This window comes from Lissotriton helveticus, chromosome 8 (genome assembly GCF_964261635.1).
Source record: "Lissotriton helveticus chromosome 8, aLisHel1.1, whole genome shotgun sequence".
Taxonomy (NCBI): Eukaryota; Metazoa; Chordata; class Amphibia; order Caudata; family Salamandridae; genus Lissotriton; species Lissotriton helveticus.
In genome coordinates, this window is record NC_136069.1 from 364,769,605 (window position 1) to 364,791,280 (window position 21,676).

The window sequence follows — 21,676 nt, forward strand, 5'->3', positions numbered from 1 at the left end:
ACTTTTCCAAAGGCGAAACCATTGCATTGTAAATGCTTGTTTATAATATTCTCAATGCACGAGAAGGTTGTAAAAGACACCCTCTACGTTAAGGAAACTTACTGGTGCTGGCCAGGCTCCTGCAATCATTCCAAGTCAAAGGATCTCTCACGTATTCTCCTCGCGCTCCCACACTCATGTTCCAGCCCCTTATCTTGGTGAAGCCAGAGAAAGTAGAAAACATCTCACAAGTACAGAAAACACCCTCAAAGAGGAAAAGAATCTTGAATGTGAATAAACTAAATAACCGTGAGTAACCTGGGGTCCTGCTTGTGTGTGTAGAACTCAAGCTAGACCGAGTCAGAATTCAAGATGGAGTTAGAGCATGTTCTAGTCCATAGTTAAAACTTAATTTCTCAATGTACAACATAATGCACATTTGTGCACCACTGCTTACCGCACTACACTCTGAGACAGAGAAGCAAAGTCCACACGTTCTGCTTCAGGTAAGGCCATTTTGAAACACTCCTAGTCTGAAGCTAAAAGAAGACATGAGATGAAATCATAGTTCAAAATTCAAGTGCACCAAAAATGATGTCGTACATTCAAGATGGAGTGAATTAAAACACATGAAATCAATTAAAACATTGGTAGTCAATTAAAACAGTGGCAGTCAAAGTTCATCACATAATCCCAATACATAGTAGTGCATGTAGCAATACAAGTGTCCTGGCATAGAGGCTTTCCAAAGAGTTATATCCCTTTTTGGTACCTATTTCTCCTTACCAGAACAAAGACATAGTGGCTTTTTATATCTTTATGGTGCACATTAGATGGCTGCTGATTCAATGTTAGCCTACAGGACAAGCTACAGTGATGAATCAATACTTCTTTTCCAATGTCTGGCTTAGCCAAAGTTGAAACATAGGGACTGGAATATATGTTTGAAATTATGGCACTAGGAATTAGTGAGTCTCTTCCATCCTTCTGGAGACCCATTAGGAAGCTATCAGGCAGCGAATGCTCCTGGTCTCTCCTTCCATCTAGCGTACTTCCTATATACACTCCTCTTCAATAATCGCATTGCAGATGATTACACAATCCATTGAATATGCAAAATTAGTGGCATTTCTACTGTCCAATGAATCACATGGGCACTCCCAGCTACTAATTGTTCCCATGTTTACATCATCTCTTGCACACCACTTCAAGCTCAGCCCGACAAAGATTTTAACCTTCTAGTTCATCAACAGACTACCTGGACACAAGAAAAACATTTGCAGCAAATTCACTGAATTTACTTCAACCGCCACTATCTAAAACATATACAACACTAACCAAATGAACTTCAAGGTCCCAGAAACATTGCCACCATAAACATAATATCCATATTGCTTATTATAACAATGGATCTCACCTCCTACACCAAACCAGTGATCACACTCTACTGCACTTATCCCCAGCCCTAGATTAAGCACCACCATGCCATCGAATTCCACATGACACTCTAAACCTTATACTCCTCCTTCCCCCACACTAAGGTCAGGCAATTGTTATAGCCCCAGTCACCCACTCAGACAATGCCAACACTTTATTGGCCTCCCATCCCCCTAAGTGTGACACACACACACACACACACACACACACACACACACACACACACACACACGCACACGCACACACACACACCTACACACACACCTACACACACACCTACACACACACCTACACACACACCTACACACACACCTACACACACACCTCCCCCTCCCCTGCAAACGGTCTGAATTCTAGACACATTTGTTCACTAAGACTATTAATCTTCTCCACTGAAGCTCCCACAAACCTTGAAATTATTTTATTGTCTAGCTATTGCCTTCAACTTCACTACTACCCCCAACCTGCACTTTGTCATAGCAGGGAGTGATGCAGAGGCTTTCCATATATATTGACTACTACTTTTTACCTTTTACTCCTGCTACGTTTGGATTTTACATTATTCAGTATCTCTTTGGTGCTATGATTTATTATTTGGAGACGTAGTTCCTTGTGATTTTTTGCCTTTCTGTTTTCAGCCTCACCGAGGTCTAATGCAATGTACTTTTTAGTTCTTGTTACTCATATGACCAGAGTTATTTGTAGGCATTTCAGAAAATGCTAACTAAAAGTTTAGGACCCCAAAAAAATTGACAATAAAAATGATTGTATACAATTTGTTACTCACTCAAAATACATGCCACAAACTGATTCACTGTAATTGTATTCAAGTATAAGATAAGGCAAAACACGGGTGGAGTCCGTGTGCTCCATTCCGTAATTAGCTAGTCTCAACATTGGAACAGTCATCTAAGAGGAGCATTTCTAGAGTAGTACACCTACCATGGTCAGGCTGACAAGCAAGATGAATGCGAGCCTTCATATACACATCCCTAAAGAGTCCATTAAAGCATTCTGTTAATTCACAACCCTTATTGAAAATGTGCATTTGCCATCACAAGTTTGTTCTTAGTAGAGCTTGAGTTAGGTTTAAAGTAGGTAAAAATGAAGGATTTAATGATGAATGTAAAATAATGTCGATTCACCAGGTGTATTAAACCTGGCATGTTGGTAATGAACAGTAAAGGTGTTCTCCCTATAAATTAGTGCAGTTGAAAAGTAGTGATTCATGGAAACTCCACTTGGTCGTTTTTTGATTTGTAATTGCCTTCTGTGCTTACAGTAATTGAATTCTAATGCTTCCCTTGTAGTTGACCACTTACAATCTGTTCTATTTATTTTCCAGCTGCTTTCCTGTGGTCTTCTAGAAAAGCTAAAGTTCAGTGTGCTGGAGCTGCAGGAATACCTGGACACGTACAACATCCGAAAAGAAGCAACTGTCTCGGTAACCTTATTTCTTTTTCTTTCCACCAACACAGAATTATCCAAGCTCTGACCAAATGAGTGTTCTCCATGGCAATTTCTGGAGAAATAGCATTAATATCCCTTCTATTGAATGATTTTCTTTGAGGCCATAAGGGAAGCAGGACTAGTTTTATGCTGGGGGAAATATCAGCTTACGGGATGTTTAAGCATTTTGTAAATACTGACCAATCTTAAGTAAATATTTGTTGCCATTGACATCAATTAGAAGTAGCAGTGTGTAGCTGATGCTACACATGGCTACTTCTTTGGCAATTTAGGCACCGTTTTTGCTGCCCCTGGTCTCAATAGTCACAAAGGCCGCAGAAGAAACCAAAAATAAACAGCGAATTTTCCATTGCTCTTCAGAAGCTAATCGGAGATAAGAAATATGTCACATGGGGTAACCCTGTGATATCAAAAGTGTTATATCATTTCCATTACCGCAGCATCTAGTTAATGGACATCTTTTCGTCCAGGAGGACTCAGAGTTGTAAAGGAGCATAGGACTTCCTGAAAACACTCATTAACCATGGCATAGTTGTTAAGAGGCCTCATGTAACATGTGACCCCCTTCAGCCAAGACTGGCTTTTTAAGCAAAATCTCTTTTCATGTTGGCTTTTGATGGCTTATAATTGTAGCAGGAAAAGTCCTACCTATGAGCCATGACATAGCTCCTCTTGGCAGCTCTGCTTGATGACTATATATTAGGTGTCTTCTACGCAAGTAACAGAACTGTGGAAAATCTGAAACCATTAAACAAAAATATGTTAACTATCAAAGTGGCAGATAACAAGGCAAGAGGTCAAACCTCAAAAAAATATTATCCTTTTAATTGCAGACGTGTGGTCAAAAACTATGGTTGCTGGTGTGTAAACTACGTTGGTCTGTGGTTTGTCAATGAACATAAAGACAACTGCCAAAGAAAAAGAGGGTACAAAACGTGGAATAAAGAGGCATAAAAAGGCATAAAAAACACTGGAATTTGAGTAAAATTAAATTTTTACATTGTCACTTGAACTGCATAGTAAGGTCTTTGTCCAATCTCGCGTGTCCTTTTTTTTTTTTTCTTTTCGTTCATATTTTTGTGACCTTTCCACAATTTCTCTTCAAAGGTATTGTCTGCATGCCTCTGACATACTCCACATTGAAAGACTTACTCTTGAGCCAATAGAGATGGGCTTTGTATCACTTGAATACATATGACTTTGCATCTTTGGATTACGTGAACATCAACATTTATGCAGCACTCCCTACGGGCCCGTCTGTTTGGGCTGATCACCCCCCTCCCTCTCTATTTGTACTAGGATATATCGCAAAGGAGAACATTTCAAAGAGATTCCCTACATTTGGATTGTAGTTATCTTTATGCCATGTGGGCTCATCTTCTCTAAATCTAAGGTTGCATTGAAATATGTTCTGAAGAGGAGTTTGTCTAGACTTTCCACCTTCTCCACATAGTGGAGTTTTGATAAACCTACAGGATATTATTTTTTAGAGGTCATAAGTACTTACGCACTGAATAGTGAAATACAATATTTATCGTAAATGAGTAATTCTTCTTAAACAGACAGTTTCATGAAGGCACATACTTATTTTCAGACTGCAGTAAATCTCCCAATATGGGCACATAGCTTCAACACCTGGTCAATGAATAGTAAGCTCTATATGAATGCAGTTTCAATACATCCATATCAGACTATTAACTTTGATCACTTTTGAGAATGAAACCTTGAAAATGTCCCAGGCAAACCCACCACATGGGGTGATGTGTTGGCTGTTGGAACAAAGGAATGGAGCAAGCTTTACACTGTAAACAATACAAACAAATGAACTATTAATAAACTATGGTGCTGAAATAACTCCCCGATAAAGCAAATGCACATAAAAATAATTTATTGGCACTTTGATGAAAACAAAGAACTTAAAAATGTCCCTTTTACTGCACTGATCCTGGAGCCTGCCACAGTTATAAATGCCTTGAAAACTTTAGAAAATTAATTTATTAGAGAATATTTGATCATATTTATTGTAAATATTGTAAGTTATTAATAAGTATACATTTTCTACTTAAGAACATGTACATTTGAATTCTGTGGTTTAAGGGTTGATCATATGAGAACATATTGATCCAGGTGTGAACATATACCCATACTGACTGCTCAGTCACACATAAAGACTAACAGCACAGGATTCCAATAGTTTATTTCCCTTATCTTTTCTTCTTAGGATACTTTTATTGTGTTCTTGTATTGGTAGTATACTTTTAGGTAATCAAAATAGGTATCTTTGAAACTGTCTAACTCTCTCACCTAGCCCCTTTGAACACTTAGTTCAAAAGCTTTTCTTTCATTGTTGGCCAACAAAGTCGGCACACATTTCGCCGTAGAAATGGGGTTCACTACTACTACTACCAAAGTCCTGGGCTATGCATATAAAGACCATTATCCATAATTCTGTTCTTTTACATATTGTTGTGGGAGCTTGTAGAACTCTTTCTTTATCAGCAGTTTACCCATAATGGAGTAGGAGCAAACGGAGGAGGGGTAAAGAAACTTTGAGAATGTGTAGCAAATCAGGTAATAAACTTTCCTAAAAGGTGATAAGCCTGACATGTTCTTCTTCGTCTTTTCTCAAAGTGTCTGAATGCCGATAATCCATAATTGACAGAGTACTCAATTCCACTAAAATCTGAAGCAGTATACAAGTTGGTATATTAACCTCCATATGCTGTATATGTTTAACATTTTTTTTAAATTTCCCCCATAATAGTGGCTTACAAACTGCAAGTCTACTTTTGCTGGTGGTTCAAGGGACGGTGTTATTACATGTCAACCTGGAGACTCTGAAGAAAAGGTGAGAACTTTGTGATAAAAGTTGCATCAGCTGCATTATCTTGACAGAGACTGATTTACAATATATATTTATAATTGTTTTTAAATGCTTCCTTGGTACAAGTCTAGGAAATATATTGCATGTGACTTCATGTAAAAAACACAATATATAATTGAAATCCAAAGAATGAAAGGCACCAATTATTAATCAATCCTTCCATTTGCCCCTTGCAAACAACACACACAAAGAATGGGGAATATACGTTTTAATTTCAGTTATTGTCTGTGTTTGCAATGTTGTGCTAGCCTTGAATTGGTTGACAAGAATTAGTATGTCTGTGCAGTGTTACATGGGTCATGATTTTATTGTCCTCTTTGACCTTCTTTTGTCTTCAGTTGTATCTTCCACTACTTTATGTTCCCATAAAATAGATCATTCTGAAGCTCATTGTCCTGTTATTGCCATAAGTTTTTATATTATGGCTCTGTTGATGCCTGTGGCATTAAGAAGTGCTGTGCATGATCTACTATAATACAAACAATCGATTGATTGCAGCTGGTTAGAAAATAAATGGAACTCCTAAAGAATAAATTGCAACTGTTCGTGAAACAAAAAGCAAATTTATTATAGTGTGACAGGTGAAATTTTGGTTCTCAGCTCTCTATGAGTGCAAAATCTTACAAACATTAACATCTACTTGCCCCTACATGATCAACCCAAATTTGAGAGTACTCCTAAGTGAAATTATGACAGGCAAAAGTACTAAATTTGTCACTGATCTGCCTCATAATTTCACCATGTCATGTTGCAGGTAGTAGTCCTATTCAGCCAGTTGATAATACCACTGTGAGACAATCTGTTCCAAAGTGAAGATGCTGTGTAAAATGTCTTTTAATACCAGAATTTATCTATTGGAGTTACCGTTCTCAGAGGTATTGCAAGATGTGGGATTTCAGGCAGAGACTTCAACATATTCTTAGTACCAAAGTCTTCATTTGGAACAGGGGAGAAAACATGCAGAGATCCAGACCGAAATACAGATTCCCACAGTTTATTCCCAAAATCTCATATTGTGAAGCATTTGTGCACCCTAGAGTTACTTGTGCCTCCAATATTTGCAGCTTTGGGAGTTTGGAGGAGTATCAACCTGCTATGGCATCCTACCCTAAGTCCAATACCCTAGGTGATAACGGTCAGTTCAATTCGCAGGAAGTCCACCTTTGCAAAGTTCTACAACTGATAAGAGGCATTCATAAAAAGTACCCCGGGATACCATGGGCTTCCTTTTGAATCACCTTAGATTTATCTAGATAAAAAAGACCTAGTACTACTGTAGTAGAATTTAGTAGTGGAGATTGAAGTAGTTGGTTATTGCATGTTGGCAATCTCAGCTTCTGCCTGACCCCGGGTCATTGCCGCATTTCATTCCTCTCTAGTTACATGCCTTTAGAAGTACTGGGAGCCTTTCGAATTGGCCCTGCTACAATAGATGGGTGACACCCTGCGGTATGCCCTGGACCAGCTATACATCTTTCTCTAACACTGTACATTTCTGATTTCACATTTTTGGCAGTCATCGAATGTGAGATTCTCAGAAACCAATTAAATTGTCAGTTTTGAAATTGGAGGAGAATTGCCTGAATAATCGACCTTATGGCCTAATTTAGATCTTGGTGGGCGGGTTACTCCATCACAACGGTGACGGATATCCCGGCCGTCGAAATATAAATCCGATTATATCCTATCGGATTAATATTTTGGTGGACCGGATATCCGTCACCGCTGCGATGGTGTAACCCATCTGCCAAGATGTAAATCAGGCCCTCAGTCTAATCCTCAATCTACTTTTGATCCCTTTGATGCTTCTGTTGGCCAAAGGCCGTCGCATGCACTACCTCCGTAGGGCTGCGCACGTCCCCCGCCCACTCTGCTAAACCGCTGCGGAAATGCCGCTGCGGTTAAGCGATTAATTGTCAGTGCAGTATACTCTGGGATATTGTTTAACTCCGTGAACTGGCTGTGTTAGATGGAGAGGTTAGTTTTATCGGATATAATTTTCACTGTGGAAAATGCAGAGGGTTGACTAGACAAAGAAATTTGTCATTTTGCACCTTTGAGGATTACGATGTAGCGGTTGCTCTCATTTAACTTTACTTGAAACTTTATTTTTGCCACTTGGTGTCTTACATGGACCTACTTGAAGAGTTCTGTATTTTTCTGAGTAAGTGTGGCTTGCTATAGATTTAGGTGTGACACATTTTCCTGGAAAAATAAAGCTTTGTGATCTAGGTTTGTAATACATTAAAAGACATAAGGTCAGTGGCTAGAGCATTTTGGGTGCATAGCAGTAGTGCCATGTTAATTGTGCACCACCTTCTAGTGCCTTAAAATATCTGTCTAGGTTCATAACTTGGACCAGCAGCTTGGGTGTGGCTGGTCTGCACTTTTGAATAGCTGAGTTGTCAAGCCAATTTGTTCATTATTTTTAATAACATATTTATTATTACTTTATCAGTGTATTTATATTTTACAAAAACCATATAAACATTTTAATGGAAGGTACTGAGTTAAAGTGTATCATGAAATTAAGAAATGGTTGGCACTGCATATGAATTTGGAAGATAGTGATGCCATATTCCCAAGAACATAGTGCTTTTTATTGACAATAATATATTTTTTCATTCTAAATGTAAATTTTCATATAAGTTGATGTTACTCAAATGTGTGTGACTTTAGAAATCTGAACTGTTGTAACTCCTTACGTGGTAGGTGACTTTGTAAGGACTTATTTGTTAACCAAACCAGTTTCATTGATTTCTGTTCATGCAAAAGTCAGGATGCGTTTGATGAAATGCGACTGATGCAACACACTGTGTCCAATTCCGCCAGGACTGTACGTATGACACAGAGATGGGTAATTCTGGTACGGCAGCTGTGAAGTACTGCTTGCAAACTAGTATCCTCGCCTGTGACCCAGCACTCCTTGCTCTACCTCACACTCCGTTCACCCCACTGCACTCCACTCCATTACCTACTCTGCTTTCATTGGTTTAATGAAAGCAGCTGAACTTGCACAGCTTAGTATATGTCTGAACTTTCCTTACAACAGTATTGTAGAAGGCCATCTGCCATGGTATCCATATTTGTTTTTAGGTAAAGATAACCGTACAGATTGATTACTCTTTGGTGTTTTAATTTTTTTGTCCTTAATGTAACAAAAATGTCTCCCAGGGAACCTCTTTGAAATACTATTAAAGTCATACATTTTCTTTAATAATTTAGTATGTTCTCAATTGTATGAAACCAGAAGAAACCAAGTTAAAAAAATATATTCCACACAAGAAATAAATAAATATATGAATAACAAATGAACATGGCAGATGGGTCTACTTGTATACGCCTCCGCTGGTAGCCCAGCCAAGCTTGCTGTTCAGAAGAGAGCCACGACACTGCTGACACCCACATACACTCTGTTTGCACACACCGCACAACCACAGATGAACTGTGCTCTGAGGAACTCCCACTGTCTGTTGGAAGGATATAGGTGTGGCGCCGCGGCCAGGGCGACTGACGCTGGAATCTGGGGACCACGGTTCGATCCTCGGCTCCGGCGGCAGGTAAGCCCAGCACCATGTGACTCTGGGCAATAGCTCGCTTAATCTTCCCGACGGCCCCCCAGCGCCTAGAGACCCTTACGGGTGATTGTGCGCTTTACAAATGTGGACTTTATATAGGAACAAGGCTCACTGCTTTTGTGTAATGAAGGCAATTCAGAGTTATATTAGTAATACATCTGCAAGTAGAATGTCCTTATGAAACTGAAAGAACTTCGAAGCTATGGAGACAAGACAAATGCAAGAAAAGTACAAGAGAATATGCACCTGCTCAGAAGACTTTACCTCTCCAGGAGTGATTGTCAGTATATCACTTTATAAGGAGCTATTCCTACAAGTTCCCAGCCAACATCGGAGCAGCTTTAGTTCCAGGTAGTAGCTGAGGATGTGGCCTCTTACGAAGTCTGTACATGGCCTCCTATACTTCTGGTAATGCTAGGTGTGGCCAAGATTGGTACGTTCAAGGGCAGGTTCACTGGTTTGTAAATACTTGGCAAGAATCCACTTCAAATACCTGGATTGTCAGTGTGATCAAGAAGGGCTACCATTTTGGGTTTACTTCCCCCCCCCCCCCCCCCCCCATACCTCACATTTAGAAGTTTTTCAAACTCACTGGCAAACTGTCAGGGCTAGAGAACAGTTTGCTCTCAAGGTATCGAAAATCTATTGGACAAGAGAGACCCTATCAATTCCCTAAAACCAGCAGATGGGCTGGGGTTTGCTCCATAATTTTCCTGGTCCCCAGGGTTATGAAGTGTAATGCACAAGAGTAACAGGGCAGATCAAGGTTAACAGTTAGGTACAGTTCATTCCAATCAGGATGGAGAGTTTGCAAGGGATTAGTCGACTGACAGCATCAAGAGATGTGATGGTCATGCCACAACACTTGATGACTACTATTGCATCCTGATAGTGGATCAACATCAAATGTGTCTTCACTTCCTTGTCCAGAAGGTGCATTCTCATTCATAACTGCTGTTTTGCCTCATCTGTCTCACAAATCGCCACCAAGCTGTTGGCCCTGGTGGTGGCCCTCCTTCACTTGCAGGGTTGGCCTCTACTGCACTACTTCAGTTATTGGTTGTCTTGTGCCCTAGAGGAAAAGGTGGAAGGCCTAGTGGCAGTTTCTCATTCTTGGAATATCCTTTGTTGCTGAACAGCGAGAAGATATTCCATTTGATTCCCAGCATAGATGTGATGTTTACGGTACCTTGCACCAGAATGGATCTAGAAAAAGAGTATTTCCAGCTTCTAGGGTGAAGTAACTGTAGCTAATGCACTCAACTTTTGAGGGAGCAGCAGAACCAGGTGAGACTCTGGCTAAAAGACATATGGCCTTGTGTATGTTTATGCCCTTCTAGGCTTGACTGCATCGCCAGATCTTCTCTCCATCTATATGGCCCATGAACCTATGCATCTGAGAACATTTGTCCATAATTCCATGACTGAGAAAGTGTGCTTGAAGCAACAGTGTTTTAGATCCTCCATTGCTGCCCAGGGCTATCCTCTCCACACAGGAACCCCAGCAATGGGAATCATGTATGTCTATACATTCAAGTGGGTGCAACCCTGGAAGAGATGACCACTTGGGCCCAGAGCAGAGGGACTGACATTATTTCCAGTAGTAACAGGTGCAATTTGGTCCCCGTGCTTGGTGTCCGTGGTTCTCCGGATAGGCTTCTGGATAGAGCACTATCTTTTTTGCCTGTCATTCATATCCAGTGTTCAGGCACATCAGCTGAGCATGATCTCTATGAATTTCCATAATCTTTCCTTATGCTGCCATCCCTTTTATGGTGTCGGTGGATGGTTCAGGGCATCTTTCCTGGGCCAGTTTGCTTCATGGAATTTTAGAGTTCCCAAAGCCAGGTAGATGCTTTGTTGGTCAAATGGCCTCAGAACCTGTTGTAGCCTTTCGACCTTTCTCATTTTTATCAATGTTACTGTGAGACATTGGGTTGTTGTTTGACTGGGGTGTGAGCCCTGATCAAGCAGCAACCACAATCCTTGTCAGGGTAAGGCACATACACCTGTGCTCGGCCCCCTAGTAGCTTGGCGCAGAGCAGTCAGGCTTAACCTGGAGGCAATGTGTAAACTATTTGTACAATACTTCAAACAGTAAAAACACCACACAAAAAAGTGCCTCACACCAAGTTAGAAAACTAGGGGATTATTTAATACATAAAACAAGACAAAAATGACAAAACTCCAATTAGTAGAATGAGAGTTATGATTTTTTTAAGAATAAAGTGTAAAATAGTGCCTCAAAGCGCTACTTGCGGCTATCTGGTCACGCTGGACCAAGTCAAATTCAAAAGTTCAGGCCAATCCCGATTGACCGCAGGTGGGACACAGTCCCAGGTCAGTCACGCTGAAGCTTTACCTTCTCAAGTTCATGTCAAGATTCCCGTTCACGTTGCAGAGTGCCGCAAAGAGCTGAGTGTGCATTAGGGGAGGCTGTCGGTGAAATGTGAGGCGCCATCTTACGGTGTAGGCATTGTTAAAGCTTCACAGTGGCAGTCCCCGCAAGCAGTCTATGCTGCAGCGCGAAGACTTGGGCTAAAGGAGCTTTCCACTAATTTGCTGTGCGAACCAGGAGGTCTCAGTGTGAGCGGCTGGTTTACTTTCACGAAGAGCCCAAAAGCTTGATTTCAGCGTCTGTGAGCCACACCAAAGGTCCAGGACCTAAGAAGCACTACTTGGGGGCCAGGAACTCACTGCAGCTGGATCTAGGGGCTGGTGTAGGAAGTTTAGGAGCCTTTTATGTCCTTGAAACTGCGATCCAGAGGCCAGCAGACTAGCCTTTGAAGTTACACTGGGGTTCTGGGTTCAAGATAAAGTTGCAAGTCCAGTTCTTGATCCCGAGGCAAGAGGGCACCAGGTCAGCACAACAGGTCAGCAGTTCCTTTAGAGCAGCAGTCCAGCAGAGTGTCAGTCCTTGTAGCAGCAGTCCTTCTTTTTGGCAGAGTATCCACAGGTATTGAAGTGTACTGAGGAGTTGGTGTCTGAGTTTCAGTATTTATACACAGTTTGAAGTTAGGAGAATCTTCTAGAGGCATGTCTTTGAAGGACACAGATGCCCTGCAGCCTTTTGTCTGGAGACAGGGCACAGCCTATTCAAGAGTAAGTGGGGCTGTGCCCAGCTTCTCCCAGCCATCCTGCCAGTGATGGCCCATCCAGTCACACCTAGGCATCCCATTGTGTGTAGGTGTATAGTAGGAATACACAAAGCCCAGCTGTCAACTACACCCAGTCATGTGACCCAGAGACAGGCTGCAAGCACCACATGACTAAGGCAAGAAAATGTCACCTTTCTAAAAGTGGACTTTTCATAATTGCACTTTAAAATCTGACTTCACCATAAGTTAGGATTTTAAAATGTGATTCCAGCGATACCAAACATGAACTGGTTACCTATTCCCATTTGGAAATTACACTTAGAAAATGTAATAAGTTAACTCCAATGTTATCCTATGGGAGAGGTATGTCTTGCAGTAGTGAAACATTAATTTAAAGATTTTTCACTATCAGGACATGTCAAACATGTCCTACTTTTTAAATATATTGCACTGGGCCCTCTGGGTTGTCCAGGTAATAAATACATTGAAGTTGTGTGTCCCCAATTTGAAATGAGAGCCCGCTACAAAGGAATGCATCAAGAACCGAGGGTCCGAAGGTCCTCAGCCGTCTAATGTTTAGGTTTACCACATGCCTCCCTCTTACTGTGGTTAAAAATGCCTTATCTGGGCATTTCTTTTACAACCAATGTCATCTAGAATGATTTACATGAGCCAGCACTACAATTCCCAGAATGCATTGGATTGTTCCTTGAAAGTCCAAGATCCTTACCATTCATTGAGTCATCAGTTTATCGTCTCTGTGTGGCATAAGGAAGTGCTGGTTAGACATTCCACCTGTCCCCATATGAAGCATACACGTTCCCCATGATTAGCAGCAGCAGCATCCTTTGGTGTTTCTTGCACAATCACTGCAAGGAACATGTTGATGTTGGGGGCTTTTCTGCACTCACTGATATCTGTAGAATTAGTGTCCAACAAATGCGATTTGACTGCAATATGGGGGATTTACATAAAAGTGCTTTAAACAAAGAAGTTACTCTTTGACATTGTGCCAGTCAACTCAATGCTCTCCCCCAAAGAGGTTTAAAAAATACAACCATTGCAATGTCACGACCTGCAAAAGGAACCCTTATTAGTTGTTTTAATTTATGTAGACGGAAAATTTTACAGGGACGGTTTAGTACCCAACGATCACTTGGGAACAAAACTTCAATTTATTCACAGGGAAACTTGTAATATCATTTTGAAAAGTCAATTAAGGACATTATATTTCCTCTTCAAAAGAAAAACACAATTTCTCGTAAAATCTTTTTTGCTTTGTGCCACTTTTTCCCCTTCCTTGCCCTCTTTATATTTCCTTCGTCGCAAGGCTCTTTTTACTTTGCAGTTTCCCTTTGTATGTTTTAGGATGCAATATGCTAAAATGAAATGATAAGCAGTAATTCTAATAAGAATGTAGGCTTATAACTTACATGTTGTGTGCAATTTTCAGTGTGTTGGGGTTAAACAGTTATTTGGCTGCCAATGGTAATGGATGTATTTCTCTGTTAACTCAATCCTAAACTGTGACAACTACATTACTTAACATTTTTGTTGACTAAAATGTGGTGCATATGTTTCTATGTAGCACTATAACCAACATTAACGTAATGTATGCTACTTTTGAAATCTTCGCTTCAGAAGGTTGCCATACTGTGATGGTGGTCGAACAACCCGACACTTAGCATGCCAACACAAAACATCCAATCCACGGACTATAAAGCTTTCCTCACACATGACTGGTTGTCTCTGTTGTTTTAACAGTGCTGTGCATGTCTTGAATGAGCCAATACCTTCAACCACTGCAGGCTGAGTGAGTGCTGCGAATGCCGCTTGTAGTAAGATCTGTGGACACAAGGTTCTGTGCTTTCTGTTGCATGCATTCCACTGATGCTGTGTACTTTCTTTCCTCTCCCGTCCTCCTGTGCCATGCTTGCTGTATAGCAAATGGAATCTCTTGCAGTAAGTTACTCTTCTTAACTTTTTTTCCTTTACCGTCCTGGAATGCACTTGAACTGCACTACTTATAACTGTTCTTCTTTCTAATGTTTGATCTTTCTCGTTTGTTGTTGCTTCTATAATTATGGGCGATATCACTGAACTTTGTGCTGTTTCAGTTTCTGTGAAATGCGACAAACGCACTCGATCACACAGTCTATCATTTCATACAGTTTGAAAAAGCGCAAGCAATGTGAACTTTGTTGCATGCTTTGTGGTAACTTGGTCTTCACTGGTCAAGTGTACCTGACCATCCAATTCTCATGTATGTAAAATAGGAATTGAGTCACTTCAATATGTTTTCAGAATATGCCCCTCCCCCGCCACCTCCATAATAATGTACACATGGTACTTCTGTACGCCTCTCCCTGATGAAGTCACTTATAAAGTACAACTATCGAGTGACCCCCATTTCGAGGGTTCAGCCTTTATTTTAGCCTCATTCCACGAAAAGGGCCACTTATACAGATGTGAGCCTCAGAAACACATCTTGACTTTCAGTCAATTCCAGACAAACAGCGTTTTTCTCTTTCATCCTACCAGTCCCTCATCATGCTATGAACAGTCATACCTGTTGTCCTGTCAGAGATCAAGTGTGAAACTGTCTCAGACAGTTTCCTGGACACCAGGGGAGTCCTGGAGCCCACCTTATATATTGCTATCCCAGGGCAGCTCTCGTCTAGATCCATGTGAGGTAGAACTATGCCTTAGACATAGCACTTTGCCAGGGCAACCTCTCTGTGGTATCTGGAGGGGTCCCATGTATGGCATATTATATTATTTATAAAGCAAAAATGAATCACCCCCAAGAGGGTCTCTCAGCGCTCATGCATTCTAAAGCAGGACCGCAGTACCAAAAGGAGTTAAAAGAGCCATGTTTTGAGGCACTTCTTAAATTGCGCTAAATCCAGACAGGATCGTATGTACAAGGGCGACTTGGTCCTGTGAAGGGCGCTAAATATGAAAAATACCTGCCCCGTATCTAACAGCACATATGCGGTGGGGACAAAGTAATGATTGCCCACAGGAAGTAAGGTTAAATTTAAGTGTATAGAACTGCAACTTATACCGTAGATAAAGTGACCCTTTTCCAAAAAGGGACTTGTGTACAAGACAGAGGAGTTTGAGAAGAGAGCTCTTTTTTATCGGAAGACAATGCCATTTTTGTTTTGTTCTAATATCTTTATTAGTTTGAGAGAAGAAATATAAACAATTAAAATACCATAATAAGCAATACAACCAAACAGAGAGTTACACAATAAAATAAATAGATAAATAGGCATTCATCAGTATAGATATCATCAATGTAAGCCAATGCAAAGATTTAAGTGTGGGCTCAGATGGAGAGCGGGATGGCAAATTTCAAATCCAGCGGCCAGCAGTATTTTGTACAACCTTTAGTTTGGCTGATAGAGCTTCATTTGCAGCAACCATAAGGGCTTTTCCATAATCTAGGTAATTTATTTTAAGTCCCTGAGTGATGGGTTTTGTTGTAGGCTGAAGAAGTGGCAATAGGAAAGCTCTCCTGAGAAGGCGCTTGGTTTCAAAGCAAGACCCAAAGATGTTATTTACCGTTTCATTCATAGAAAGGACATCATCTATCACTATAACCAGATTTCTAGCTACCTTTTTGGAGGTAGGGGGCTGGACATATTCTACAGAGACTACACGCCCACCAACCAATCTGAACACTTGTCCTGCCAGCCCTAGACAAACATCCTTCCAGTGATCAGTCCGGCAATCTGCCTTCAGCAAGGTCAGTGTAAAAGACCTTTCAAATAAAGTGAGCCAGGCCATTCCTAAAGAGCTTTTTACCAACACTCAAAGTCGAAATGAAACTTAACATAATTGACCAATAAGTCCCCTAAACATCCTCACCGTTGTTGTAAAAAAAAATGCACCTGTTTCAATTGTAATTTGTGGCGCACTTTAATGCCTGCACTATTGATACCCTTCTAGTATTGCACAAACCAGTCCAGACCATGTGCAAAATCCAGGATTGTAACAAAATATAATCTAGGCAAAAGGTTTTCTTTTCAGAGGGTGTTCTTCTTTCAGCCATCCCATCACCTGCCTAAAAATCATCCCAGTTCAGTAATCTGGTGTTTCCATTGGCGAGATCTCAGTTTCCCATTGGTTTTTAACAATTTCCCCAACGTATACATAGGTTGGGTTAAAGGGTTTTCACCATTAATTTCAATTTTTGCACTTGGATCATGAGTGCTCTAAGAAGGGTATTACGAATGTCTCTTCTATCTGAACTGATTGTCATATGTCTTGAATAGTTCAAAAGCTTCATGTAGAAATCAAAACACCTTAATTTGTAGTTGATTGGAATAATGTGTGGACTCTGATGCTAACTAGTGCCCACGATTGGATTCCTTGGTGGGTGGTACCAGATTTCCAAATAATATTCTCTTGCCTAAATTGGTTGGCAGGGGTATAAGACGTGTTAACTTTAAAGAAATGAGCAAGCTGGTTCAAAGTGCTGCGGCATAATTTACATTTAGAACGTGGCTGAGGGATTTGGGTCCAAACATGGGGGCTTCTATATAGGCAGGCACTTTCCGTTTTCCCCTTCCTTGTATGAATAATGTATTTGGCCCAGTGTGCAGCTCAGAAAGGGCAGCCATAATTTCAAGTAACGATTTCTCACACACATTTATTGGTTAAGGCATCACTTAGAAGATTTAACCACTAGAGTATCTCATTAGATAATATTTGTGAATCTCAATACATTGGAGGAATAAAGTGGCATTCTGGTCCGTGTCACTGCTCTCCCCACGCAGCTCCACGACTAAGTAGCTGCCCCATGAGAGCGCTCTGACCCTTCTGGGTCGGGTATTCGAGGCCCTCCTCCACCCACAGGCCCCTGCCTGTGCCTCATCCGTGGTGGTCCAGTGGGAGAGCATTCTGCTCCTCTGCTGTTCTGCCCTCCGTCCCTCTACTGATTCTGTCTTTTCTTTGCTCTCTCTTTTTTCTTTCCTCCTACTATTTGTGCCTTTTTTCTCTTCTTGACTTTTTCTCTGTTTTTTTCCTTGTGCCTCTTTACTCTTGTTGCCTCTTTTCTTACCCTTCAGTGCTTTCCTGTTTTCTCACCACCGCTGACCCCAGCGGTCCCCCTTCTACCCCGTCCAGTACACAGTTTTTCCTTCTCCCTGCTTCCCGCCTCCCAGCTGACCAGCCCTCCCCTTCACACTACTTAATGGCAACTGCACAGCGGCGCACCAAAGGCAAGCCCATCTGTGCCTGTCCGCGACCCAACTGCGCCCAGTACCAGGGACCCTGGTCCTCTGACCCGCCACCGCTACGACTCCAGCATCCTCCACGATGATAACCCTTGACGCAAAAACAACTGCCAGCTCTCGACGCCAGCCAACACTCACGGCCCGCTCTCCTGCCTTCACTGCTGCTTTACCTTCACCTACCACCATGCCCCGGCTCCCTCACCCATCCTACCGACCCTCTCCGCACCTAAGTCTCCCCTTTTGTGCATCCTCCTCAACGTACCATCCCTCCACAAACATGCCACAGAGATCTGGGACCTCCTCGACACTGCCGCGCCCAACATCGCCTTCCTGACGGAAACCTTGACAATGTCCAGCTCCGCGCCAGACATCGCCAACACCATCCGTGACGACTACAAGATCATCTGCAAGGACCATCACACATCGGGCTATGAGGAGGCATTGCCATTGTCCACAAAAGCTCCCTCCGCCTGACCACCTACTCAGATGAACCAAATACCTACATGGAACACCTCCACTTCCAAATCCAGACCAACCCGAGAACCACCCTTGGTGGCACCCTAGTCTACAGACCGCCCTTTCCCGCGCCTCTATCACCGACACCATCGTCAACCTAGCCGCAGCCCAGACCCTCACAACCAGGGCCGGACTGGCCGTAGCGGGCACTGGGTGGGGGCTGGTTTTGGGCCACTGGGGGCCGTTTTTGTTACAGGGTCATTTTTGCAGCATAGCTGCAAAATCGTCCCTGTAACAAAATCGGCAGAAAACCAGCCCTGGTAAAGAGCTCAGCGGCACCCCTAACCCCCCGCCAGAGGGGGGCGAGCACTTTGCCAGGGCTGGTTTTGGTTTCCGGCCCTGCTCTCATCCACCGACTACATTCTTCTCGGAGACCTCCACTTCCACCTGGACAGCCAAAATGATCCCAACACCTTCTCCCTCCTTGAGAACCTCCCTAATGTAGGACTTAAACAGCTAGTCATCTCTCCCACACACACAGCAAGACACACACTCAATGCCGTCTTCACAGCAGGAAACAGCATCTCATACAGCCACACCTCCAAACTCCTCTGGACTGACCACCACTTCATCCACTTCTCTTTCAACAAACCCACCGCACACCAGCACGCCCACTGTTTACCCTGCAGAAGCTGGAACAGAGTCACAGAAGATCAACTCACCACCTTCCTCAATGACACATCACCACGGAAATCCTCAGACGTCATCACCACAGCATGCAACCTCCACCAATGGATCGCAAACTGCACCGACACCCTTGCCCACCTCAAGAAAGGTACTGGCAAACTAGTCAAGAAAGCAAACTGGTTCACCCCCACACTTCAAGAGTCCAGACTCACCTGTAGACTGTTCGAGAAGACAATTCTGAACAACAAAACCCGAAAGACCACACCGCCTTCAAAGCAGCCACGACCGCACACCACCACCTCATCATCCACAAGGAAGAAGGCCCTTCAAGACAGAATCACCAACAACGCACACAATAGCAAAGAACTCTTCAGCTTCATCAAGGAGTTCGCCAAACCCAACAGCGAGGCCACAGATGTCCCACCCTCCCAAGACCTCCACAACAGACTTGGCACCTTCTTCTACCACAAGATCAAGAGTATCTACGACAACTTTAACACCCAGTCCCACCCCACCGAGCCAGCAACCACCACACCGACGCCGACCCCCGCCCGACCGACTGCACAGCTGGCCCCCACTCACCACAGACGACACCATAAAGCCCATGAAAAGCATCCACTCCAGAGCACCTTCGGACCCCTGCCCGCACCGCATCTTCCACAGAGCCGCCTCTGCCACCGCACCCGAGCTATGCCAAACCATCAACTGTTAACTCGAGACGCCACCTTCCCCAACGACTGGAAACATGCCGAGATCAACCCCCTCCTGAAGAAACCCTCTGCAGACCTGATGGACCTCAAGAACTTCAGGCCCATTTACCTGATCCCCTTCCCAGCCAAAGTAATGAAAAAAGCCATTAACGCCCAGCTTGCTGACTTTATCAAAACAAATTACGTACTGGACATCTCCCAATACGGACCTCAGAGCAATCATAGCACAGAGACCGCCCTCCTTGCTGCCATCGATGACATCCGCTTCCTCCTCGACCAGGGCAAAACCACGGCCCTTGTCCTACTGGACCTCTTGGCAGCCCTCAACACCATCTCCCACCGCACCCTAGCCACAAGACTCCATGGCGCTGGTATCCAAGACAAGGCCCTCAACTGGATCCGCTCCTTCCTCTCCGGCAGAACACAACAGGTTAGAATCCCATTGTACCTCTCAAAACCAACAGAGATCAGCTGCGGAGTACCCTAGTACTCCTCCCTCAGCCAAATGCTCTCCAACGTCTACATCACCCCCTCGCAGCCATCGTTCGTAACCACGGGGTCAACATCACCTCCTACGCCGACGACACCCAGCTGATCCGCTCCCTCACCAATGAACCCACTGTTACCAGGAACAAATTCCACAAAGGAATGAAAGCTGTCACCACCTGGATGAAGGACAGCAGACTGGAACTCAACTTGGACAAGACAGAAGTCCTCATCCTGGCAGCGTCCCCCTCCACTTGGAACGACTGCTGGTGTCCCTCTGCTCTAGGAAGTCCCCTACCCCCATGAACCATGTCTGAAACCTCGGCATCCTTCTGGACTCCTCTCTCACAATGGACATCACCTTCTCCTTTGCCTGCTTCAACACACTCTGCCTGCTTTGAAAGACCTTCAGCTGGATCCCCACCGAATCCAGGAAGACAGTCACCCATGCCCTCATCAGCAGCAGACTCGACTACAGCAACGCACTCTGTGCTGGCGTCACCCAGAAAATCCTCTGAATACTCCAGAATGTCCAGAACCCCGCAGCAAGACTAATCCTCAACATCCCTGTCGCTGCCACATCACTCAACACCTCCGTGACCTCCACTGACTCCCAGTTGACAGAAGAATAACCTTCAAACTCCTCACCCACGCATACAAGACCCTTCACAACGCCTGACGTGCATTCCTAAATCACCGCCTCTCATTCCACGTACCCAACAGACACCTCTTCTCCGCCCACCTTTCCCTGGCTACCGCCCCACGAATCTGCAAGGGAGGAATATCCATCTCCTACCTCGCCTTCAAGACTTGGTACACCCTGACCATCCACCTCGGGAAATCACCCTCGCAGACACAATTCAGCAAGACCTGGCTCTTCAGACGAACTCAGCACTTAGTCTGATCTGCTGCACCCCCCCACAGTGCCTTGAGACCCTCACAGGTGAGTAGTCGCGCTTCACAAACCCAGATTGCTTGATTGATCCTTAGTGGTGCTATTTATACCACCTGGAACAACGTGTGAGTTATGGGAAGACTGTCTAGCATTCTCCCACCATAATTCCCCTTCTTTGGACAGAATATATTTTTCCTCGTACAGTGTCTTGAAGTTGGTAAAAGGTTGTCACAGGATATTTCTGATTTCTACCTGTTCAGTTTCCTCCAGATTCCCTACTTCAGCCCCTATTTGGCGGCCCCACTTTACGACTTCCATAATGCAATAGAAGAATGATCAATGAAAGACGACAGTGAGGGGCCGAGACCTAGGGTCACGCGAACAAATAACATGCAGTTGTTTTGGTTGTCTTTGGTGTTTCCATCAGCGTGCCCGCCTCTTCCCCACTCATGAAAATAATCCCGCCGTAACCAGTGTACTTTGATAGCTCAGAATGTCAATCCCTGATCACAGTGGCTTCGAATGATCTGCCGGCTTCCTGTCCATCACTGGACAGTGCATGAAGCTGTGGACGCTGGGCAGGATGTTTGCCTCTCTTAATGGTTTCGATGCATCTGTTTATCTCGCTGACGGGGCTCAATTAATGTCGGATGCTCTATATATATAAGCCAGTGCATAAAGTTACTAGCACAAGAAACGTGCCACGCTCGTAAACAGCTGGCAAATGAAAACATTCTCAACAAACCGAGC

At 43.3% G+C, this 21,676-nt stretch overlaps 1 protein-coding gene across 2 annotated transcripts in view; it reads left to right on the forward strand.

The window, feature by feature from the left end:
* Positions 1–21,676, forward strand: part of FRY (FRY microtubule binding protein) — a 778,582-nt gene that overhangs the window by 736,561 nt on the left and 20,345 nt on the right. The window contains exons 57-59 of one of the 2 annotated variants that reach the window (XM_078657150.1): positions 2,762–2,860; positions 5,651–5,734; positions 14,391–14,408. In XM_078657150.1, coding sequence (XP_078513276.1) covers positions 2,762–2,860; positions 5,651–5,734; positions 14,391–14,408 — 201 coding nt within the window. The remainder of the gene's footprint in view (positions 1–2,761; positions 2,861–5,650; positions 5,735–14,390; positions 14,409–21,676) is intronic. The other variant, XM_078657151.1, reaches the window with a different exon arrangement.